Raw genomic sequence first — 9,111 nt, 5'->3', positions numbered from 1 at the left:
CGGGAACAGCGGGGTTTCCCACTGTCCCCCACCGGCTTCGGCCCCGACGGGTCCGGGCCGTCTCTGGGGGTCCCCGCTGCCCCCGCCCCGCCCGCCGGGGCCGCCCCCTCGTCGGGGGGCGGCGGGAGGGGGCGGCCCCGCACACCTGCGGCCCGGCCCGGCACTAAAGCCCCGGCCCCCCGGTTTCCTGCCGCGCTCCTCCCCCGGGCCCCGCAAGACAGGAGCCGCCGCGGATCCCGGCCCGACCCCTCACACTCAGCGCGGCCCGAGCCCGGCGGGACGTTCCCGGCGCAGCGGAGGTGAGTGGGGACCGCCGGGACCGCCGGGACACCGGCGCCGCTCGGGGACACCGCCTGGGGACGGGGCACCCCCACCGCGGGCACCCCCGAGCCCCGCCGCTGCCCGGGTGCCTTTAACGGCACAGCCGGCATTTCTGCGCTTAATTAGCAGCGGTTAATAAGGAGCCGGGGCTGCAGGCGCCCTCTCGCTCCTTCCCAGCCGGGCTGCGGGGCTGAGCACCCGCGGGGTGCCGGCTGGGCTCCTAGGGGTCCCCGCAGCAGCAGGAGGTCGGTGAGGGGTGCTAGGGGTCCGCTGGGCGAAGGGAGGATGCTGGGGGTCCAGCGTCCCACAGCCATGAGCTGTGGGCTGGGTGCTGCTGGGGCAGGTGAATCCCTGTGCTGCCTCTTCTCCCCCTGCCCCGTGTTCCTGCACTGGGCAGGGGTGAGTAGAAGGAGCCCTCCAGGTCTCAGAAAGCCTGGGTGCTTCCCTCAGGTGTGGGATGTCCCTCAATGGGTTTGCTGGGACAGAGCAGCTCTATCCCAAAAAATCACGGGGCTTAGGTGGCCCTATCTGCCCTGTGCTCCTCAGCATGGAAAGAGGGGATTGATGTGCCTGCTCTCCCCTCTCTGCTGGCAGAGGCACAGGCTCCCTAGAAGATGGGTGACTGGGAGTTCCTGGAGAAACTGCTGGACCAAGTCCAGGAGCACTCGACCGCGATCGGGAAGATCTGGCTCACCGTGCTCTTCATCTTCCGCATCCTCATCCTGGGCCTGGCCGGGGAGTCCGTGTGGGGGGACGAGCAGTCGGATTTCGTGTGTAACACCAAGCAGCCGGGCTGCACCAACGTCTGCTACGACAAAGCCTTCCCCATCTCCCACATCCGCTACTGGGTGCTCCAGTTCCTCTTTGTCAGCACCCCAACCCTGATTTACCTGGGCCATGTTATCTACCTGTCCCGGAGGGAGGAGAAGCTGAAGCAGCAGCAGAGTGAGCTCCGGGCTGTCCACAGCAAGGACCCGAAGATCGAGCAGGCCCTGGCAGCCGTGGAGAAGAAGATGTCCAAGATCTACGTGACAGAGGACGGGCGGCTCAAGATCCGAGGGGCGCTGATGTGGACCTACATCATCAGCGTGATCTGCAAGAGCATCTTCGAGGCTGGTTTCCTCGTCGGCCAGTGGTACCTGTACGGCTTCTCCATGGTGCCCCGCTACGTGTGCAAGAGGGACCCCTGCCCCCACCAGGTGGATTGCTTCATCTCCCGCCCCACCGAGAAGAGCATCTTCATCATCTTCATGCTGGTGATGGGCCTGATCTCCTTGATCCTGAACCTCCTGGAGCTCTTCCACCTCTGCTGCAAGAACCTGCTCAGCAACATCAAGAAGGAGTCGGGGCCGGTCGTGCCGAGCCGGGACGTCTTTGCCCAGGACATGGTGTCGGATCCCTACGCACCCAAGCACTACCCGTTCCTGCCCATGGCCGAGAGCCACGTGCCGTCCTACCAGACCTACAACAAGCTCTCCAGCGAGCAGAACTGGGCCAACTTCCACAACGAGGAGAGCCTGGCGCTGGGCAGTGGCAGCAGGCCCCTGTCGGACCCCTACGCCCCCCGGGCTGCTGAAGCCTCTGCCCCGGAGGAGAAGCCGTGCAGCCGGCCCGGGAGCTCCGCCTCCAAAAAGCAGTACGTGTAGTGCCGGGCTGGCCCCGGCTGGCAGGGGGACCTTCCCCTGTCCCACCTGCCTGCAGAGGTGCTGCCTGTGGGCAGGCAGCTGCCTCCTGCCTGGTGCTGTGCCTTATGGACACACTCCCCCCTGGAGATGGGATGCTCGGGAGTGGGGCTGAGCGCAGCCTCTGCTCTCTTCTGTTTTCCCCCATGACCCCGCAAGGAAGGAAACTGCAGAAAGTTCCCCGGGACGCCGTGTCCCGTGTGCCTCGCTCTGGGAAAGGGAGAAATAAATCCCTGGAGCCACCCTGTGGAACAGGCTGTCCCTGGGGCTGTAGCAGGAGGCTGCTGGCCATCGGGAGCTGCGGCTCGGCCGGACCCCAGAGCCTCTGCCGGGATGAGAGCCGGGAGTGTGGCCGTGGGAAGCTGCTCCCCTCCAGCCTCCGCACGGAGCAGGCTGAGCCTGGGACAGACACGGGAAGCTGGGCTGGAGCAGTGCTGACAGATCCTGGCCACCAGCCCCGTCCCATTCCAGTGACCCTGGCATCTGTCCAGGGTTTGCTGCCGGAGCTGCCCCCTCCCCATGGGACACAGGGGGGTTAATCCAGTGGCAGCTCTGTCGTGACCGGCAGATCCCAATGGCTGCAGGGTCAGCACGGGTGACCCAGGAGTGTGAGTTCCCCCTGCCCTCCTGGCCCTGGACCCTTTCCCATGGGATTTGTGCCTTTAAGTTATTTTTAACCTGCTGGCCTGAGCACGGAGCTTTCTGTCTTAAAGGTGCAGTTTGCAGGGGATCTGGGGAGCCACGTCCATGTGCCTTGGAGCCCTGGGGGTTATGGGGAGGAATCAGACCAGCAACTTCTGGTTTGGAGGGTCACTGGGTTTTATTACTTTGCACTAGTCATCTCCTGCTGTGGGCTGAGGTGCCAGGGGGGGATGGAAGAACCAACTGCTGCCATGGGACCTGTCCCCCAACTTCCCCAGCCCACCGATGCTGTGAGAGGGGATGGTCCTGCTGTGACCAAAGGGCTGAAGGTCCTGTGTGACCCAGGCACGAGTGCAGGATGTGGGCACTGCCCTCAGTGCTGTTTCCTTTCCCCCTGGCAGACTCGGTGTTGCATCTTGTTGAATAAAGTTGGATGAATGAGAAAAGGTGAAGTGTGGTGTGACTGTGCTTCCTGAAGCCTCCAGCTGATTCTGGGAGGGCAGGTGAGGGTTTGGGGCTGAGGGAGGGGGAAGGATGCTGTCCTGAGAGGGATGGGACTGGGGGGGAGAGTGGGCCACTCATCCCCTGAAATCACAACTGTCCCTGCTGTAGTGTCCTGTCCCCTGGAGCCCAGCCTCAGCTCAGGGTTCTGACAGGGCTGTCGTGTCACAGGCCCATGGTGGCCCCAGGCAGAGCTCAGCCCCTCTCCCTCTGCTGCAGATAAACCCAGCAGAGGCCGTGGAGCCGCTTGCAGCTGCATAATAGGTGGAAATGAGCTGCAGATAAAGGCACACAATGTGGCTGGGGCGGTTGTTTAGTTTCTCTGGCTGAGCCAGGCTGGGGCAGAGCTTGCTCTCTGCCAAGGGCCTCTCCAGCAAGGGTGGAACGGGCTAAAAATACCCTGGAGAAGATGAAATATGGGTGATATGGGGCAGTATCGCTGCCATCGGCCCCTGGAGGAAATGAGGAGGGAGGCACCCGGCTGAGCTGCCCTTGGGGCAGAGCCTGGGCTGGCAGCCGAGCCCACCCTTGGCTTCCTCCCTCCAGGGGACGAGGGGGGTGAAAATCCCCCTGGGTGGGGGCCTGGGGTGCACAGGGGTGCACACCACCAGCTCCCAGCTCTTCCCTCCATGAGGACACTGGGGCAAACCCTGCCTGGAATAACTCTGCCCTGCTCCCACCATCTCCAGAGGGACCCTGCCCTGCTCCCACTGTTGCCCCACTGATTCCCTGGGGAATACTGTGGAATATCAGAGCTGCAGAGCCCCACTGTGGCTCTGGGGAGAGCAGCCAGGAGGATGTGCCCGTGCGACAGGGATGGGAGCAGCCGTGCTGTGTGTTTACCCACCGCCGTGTCCCCCGCTCACCTCCCCGCTCTCCGAGACTCCTATTTTTGTTGGCAGCGGGAGGGAGCGTCACGCTTTTCCCAGCGACCCCGCAAGGTGGAAAACAAGACGGCCGAGCCCCTGGACACGGTGCCCAAACACGGCTCCGCGTCCCGCTATTGTTCCCGTGTTGTGACAAAGCGCTCGGGGGGCAGCCGGAGTGACCCCGCGGCCGCCGGGCCCCGCCGTGGCACGTGCCAACAACAACAGCCAGGGGCTCACCTGCGGGGTTGGCAGCGGCCCCCCCAGAAGGCGGGAGGGCGGCCCTTAGGCAAATCAAAGTTTGGAGCTGATAAGGGCCCTTTGGCACAGCCCGGGGACAGACCTGTCTGGCCGGCCTTTCTCACACCTCCGCGCTCCCTCCTGAGTAAACAGGGCCCTCCGGTGCCTTTCTGGGAACGGCTCTCGCTCCCCCAGCGCTGGGATGCTGAGCCCTGTGCTGGCACAGGCAGCCGGGGGGCTGCAGGGAGGGGACTCATCATGGGGCACCCCCTGAGTTAGGGAACACTTTGGGGCAGCTCTGCCAGTCCTGGAGGAGCCACACACTCCCCGGGACCCCAATTCCCTCGGAGGGTGCTGGTCTAACAACGGTCACAGCCCCCAGGAGCCCTGTGGCTCCTCTGCAGAGATGTTTCTGCCCTCTTCCCAGTTAGGACCAGTCTGTGCTGGGCTTTCCCTGCCCAGTTCTGCCATGGTCGGGGGCAGAGGGCTGTCCTACCTGAAAAGCTCTGCCAAAGACACTGGATGAGCACCAAGGGGTTTATTTTTAAGCTTTCCCAGTGCACAGCAAACAGCAAGTGTCTAAATCTGTCCTGCTCTCAGGAAGAGCCACAGCAGGAGCAGAATCACAGCTGAGGGGGAGGACGGGCAGAGGGATGGGCAGGGCCATGGCAGGCAGGGCCACAGCGTGGCCCCCCTTCCCCGCAGGGGCCCTGTCCATGCCCAGGGCTTTGCCTGCAGCTTCCCAGTGCCCCATTTCCCACACCCCTTCAGAGGGAGCAGGAGCAGGCGGGAGCATCCTCCTCCCAGGCCAGGCACGGAGCCCTGTCCGCAGCAGCACTCACCATCAGGGCAACCCCAAACCAGGAGCAATCCTGCCCTTCCCAGCCGCTGCCAGCGAAGGAAAGGCAAACCCCACGGAGCTCCCTTCCTCCCCGGGGTTATATTTAGCCCTCCACGCGCGGGCACGGCAGACAATGCACCCCGTGTGAGAACCGCGGGCGGGAGGAAACGCGCTCAATAGCCCCGACGACTTCCCGCATCCTGACATTGTCACTCCCCCACCCCGGCCACTTCCTCGTGTGGAGGCACCAGGACCGTGGTGCCCACCCTGGGATGGGTCCTACCCCTGCCAGCAGCTCAGGGCATCATCCTGATGCAACACCAGGAGGGCAGGGGCTGCTGCCTGCAGAGCCAGGGGCTTTTCCTGGCATGGGAAGGTGGATGCTGTCCGAAAGCAAGGAGCTGTGGTGGTCCTGGGGTGCTGGGGATGGGGAGTCAGCCCTGGGCTGTGGCTGCTGGAAAAGGCAATGCCGAGTGGGAATGGAACATGTCCCACTGCAGCTGTCCCCAGTCAGGGCTCAAGAGATGTGACTGATCCTCTCCCACAGTACTTTAGGGCCTTTGCCGGCCACAGAAGGGGCCACCAGGCCCAGCCTGGAGGGAGCCATGGCAGGAAGAGGCAAGTGAGATGTGAAGGCTGGGAAAGGACTCGGCTGCTCTCGGGAAAAGGGCAAAACTGGAGCCTGGGAAAAGCCTGGGCTGGGAGGGAGCAGCTGTCCCCAGGGGCTGTGGGGGATGCGCTGAGGGGACGAGTTGTCTGCTCTGCCGTGCACCCTCTGGGTCCCCGGGCCACGGGGACACCACACCACGGGCAGGGCCAGGGTGTCCCGGGACCGTGAGTCCCTGCAGGCCCCAGCTCCCCCCACCAGCTCCCACACTGCTCCTCTCTCCCAAAGTGTCATCATCCTACTGGGAAGGGGACGGCCGGCCCTGGGCCATCCCCGTGCCAGTGCAGGGTCACAGCGTCCCCAGCCCTGCACAGCTGGTGCGTCCCTGTCTGATCTCACCGGACGTCCTCTGCAGCCATCCAGGTGTGCTGAGAGGCTGGGGGGGTCTCAGTGCCCCCCATCCTGCACAGCAGCTGTCCCAGGCCCCTGAGCCACCCCCGGGAGCTGGGGCACAGCTGGATCCCGGCATCCTGCCTCCGGAAACCGCCACCTGCTCCTCTCCTGAGCTGTTCATGATGGATCCCGGAGACAAACCCAGGGAAGCTGCAGCCACCCTTGGAGGAGCAAGGCACCAGGGTCCTGTGAAGGGCACCACAGCCACCTTGACCCCCCTGAGCCTGGGACATGGACACCATGGGCTGGGCAGGGACAGGGAGAACTTGTGGCTGCTGGATTCAATCCCTGCTCCGTGGCACTATGCAGTCACAGCCGGCTCTGGACACGGGGTTATCCCTGAAGCTGGACAAGCCTTGGAGGATGCTCTCCCACAAAATGCCGGCCTCAAGGCCAGGAATGGGACTCCCTGCCTGGGGACAGGCTGGCTGCTGGCACAGCTCCTTGCCACGCTCCCACTGCAGTGCCCAGCTGGGCCGTGCTGGGAACAGCTGGATTACAAACCCGCTGGAACAGACCAAGGAGCTGTGTGTGAGCAGCCGAGGGCAGGCTCGGGAGGGCAGGTTTTTATGATAATGGTTTATTCTTTGTGAGCTGCTGTGGCTGCTCACCCCAGCCCTGAGCGCCTGCCGGCTCCTATTCTTGTCCCGCTGGCGCTTCCCAGGCAGCACATTGTTGGGATTCAATGGGAGGAAGGGAGGGCTCAGGAGAAAGGCGACGGGGCTCGGGGAAGTGGCTTCACCCCCGTCCCAGCGCCTGCGGGAATCCACAGCCCCACAGCCAGGGGGACAGACGGGAGTCCCTGGACACACGGGAAGCAGCTGACGGGAAAACAGCTGGAAGCACGACAGGCAGCCACGACAGGCGCAGGGCAGGGGCTGCCCTGCCAGGTGCCATCAATGCCCAAACTGTCACCATCAGGGCTCAGCCCTTCCCAACAGCATCACTCCACCACCGCGCCGGAGCAGCCCCCCCGACCAGCACCGCATGGGCCCGGGAGAGGAAACGGGGCAGCGAGGCCCCCCCAAAGCCCAATTGTGCCCGGCCAGGCCTGGGAACAGGCGGATCAATGGGCTATAAACAGCCGGGGGAGCCACTCTGGCGCGGGGGGAACAAAGGCATTTTGGAGCCGTTTCCGAGCCGGTCCCAGCTGGGGAAAGGGACGGCACCGTTCCCACCCCGGCACACAATAGGGACCAGCCATCACCCCACAGCCAGGCTGGGAAGGCAGGAGGTCAAGGACAGAGGCTGCTTCAGGGGACAGTGCCAGCCTGGCAGGGGGACGAGGCGGTGGCACTGTGATCCCCAGGGCAGGTGGCAGCCGGACAGGGCTGGGACAGGCTTTGCATCAGCCCCAGACTCCTCCTGCACCTTCTTCCCCAGGCTCAGCTGCCCTCACACACCGTGGTGGCAAAGGCTGGAGCACTCCTGGGCTGTGAGCCTGGCTGAGGGCAGTGATCCAGCCCAGGACAGCAGCTCAGGAGGCAAACAGAGCCGGGGCAGGGCAGTAAAGCTGTCAGCAGGGCAGGAGCTGGCCCCGAGGCTGCAGGACGGAGTGTGTGAAACGCTGACTGGCTGCTGACTCGGGGCTCTGCTCCGGGCACGGCAGATTTATGGTCCCCGGGAGGGGAAGGCCGGGCTGGGGCAGCACTGGGGCCTTGCTCAGGCACCACGGGAAAAAACAAGCCGGGAGGCAGCGATAACCCCGGCCCCGGCCTCGGCCTGGCTCCCTGCTCAGCACCTCTGGCCAGGCTTTGTCCCTGCTCTGCCAGCAATGCCCGAGGCTGGAGGTGACACTGGCCACCAGTCCCAGTGCTCGCTGCCAGCCTCTTCCTGCCAGCCTCTCCCTGCCCAGCACCCCAGCGGGACCTCCCCAGTCCGTTGGGACCCCACCCAGCACTGACACAGCTCCTGTCGCCGAGATAAGGAGGTGGATGGGAAGCAGATGATGTGGCCGGGGGAGCCAGGAGGGAGGCACAGCCACAGCACGGGCTGGGATTTCGGTGCCTACCCCTCCTTCCTGCCCACCACCCTGCTGCCAGGCCCCGAGGGCCGTGCCCAGTTGGGGACAGCGATTGAACTTGTCCCACTGCAGGAGATGCTTCTTGAACACACAGGGAGCAGAGACACTCCCTGAGCCAGGGCTGGGGCCGTGCTGATGCAGAAGACACAGAGGCCCGAGGACTGACAGAAGTTTATTGTGGCAGAGGGCAGAGATCCCCCTGTTCCCCACACAGCGCCACGACGGAGCAGGGCCAGGACTTCCACCTCCCCCTGTCACCCTTCCTCGCAGGGACGATGCAGAGAGGGGTCCCCAGAGATCTCCACCACTGCTCAGGCTCCCGTGGGTGTAACGTGGTAGCGTGGGGCTGTGCTGGGGATCACCAAGAGCCACTCGAGATCTGGAAGCAGGGCAGCAGCTCCTCCTGCTGCCGGTGCTCAGCCTGACCCCATCTCACGGCACTCAGGTCCAACCTTCTTCTTACGTTCACGCCATGGAAGAAGCCAAACCTGAGGAGACTCAGGTGGAACCAGGCCGGGAGGGTTCTGTGCTCCAGGGGCCAGGCCGGGCCGGGGGCCGATGAGTTCCAGCCACACTCCACCTCCTCGCAGGGCCCCCTGCCCGCTCCCACCGGGGTCTGGGGGCTGTTCCTTGGCCACATCCACGGCTCGGGCGAATCTGACCCTCCGGAGGGCCCGCAGGGGTAGCGAGGGCCTGAGCCGGGCCGGTGGAAGCCGTGCAGGCCCCGGGGCAGTGCCGGCGGCCGCTCCAGGGCGCGGCCTTTTGCCCCGGTCACCCCTTTATTAACTCTTTTCGGGGCGGTTCCTGTTGAGCACGGCCCGGGGGGCGAACTCCAGCTTGTCCTTCAGGCTCACCACCTTGGTCAGGTCCTCGCCCGCGATCTCCTGCAGCTTGCGGTCCTCGCGCAGCTCCGAGATGCTCTTCTCGTCCTGGGC

General features: G+C 64.7%; 1 protein-coding gene and 1 long non-coding RNA gene across 2 annotated transcripts; one reads left to right on the top strand and one right to left on the bottom strand.

The window, feature by feature from the left end:
• Window positions 1–211: 211 nt before the first annotated feature.
• Window positions 212–3,086, top strand: GJA4 (gap junction protein alpha 4). The gene is made up of 2 exons (XM_027701364.1): window positions 212–299; window positions 916–3,086. Exon 2 carries the CDS (start codon window positions 936–938, stop codon window positions 1,965–1,967), a length of 1,032 nt encoding a protein of 343 aa, XP_027557165.1. The 5' UTR covers window positions 212–299; window positions 916–935; the 3' UTR covers window positions 1,968–3,086.
• Window positions 3,087–8,330: 5,244 nt separating this feature from the next.
• LOC113976262 lies at window positions 8,331–9,111 on the bottom strand. The gene is made up of 2 exons (XR_003537052.1): window positions 9,034–9,111; window positions 8,331–8,664 (listed from the first exon to the last, which is right to left on the bottom strand). It is a non-coding gene; the product is annotated as an uncharacterized LOC113976262 (long non-coding RNA).

This window comes from Neopelma chrysocephalum, unplaced genomic scaffold (assembly GCF_003984885.1).
Source record: "Neopelma chrysocephalum unplaced genomic scaffold, ASM398488v2 Primary Assembly neopelma1_155, whole genome shotgun sequence".
NCBI classification, from domain to species: Eukaryota; Metazoa; Chordata; class Aves; order Passeriformes; family Pipridae; genus Neopelma; species Neopelma chrysocephalum.
Note: the sequence above shows the minus strand (reverse complement) of the source record. Positions and strands in the feature narration are given on the sequence as shown.

Excerpts from the sequence above, each read along its gene's own strand:
- GJA4 (XM_027701364.1), top strand. The coding sequence starts at position 936 with ATGGGTGACTGGGAGTTCCTGGAGAAACTGCTGGACCAAGTCCAGGAG.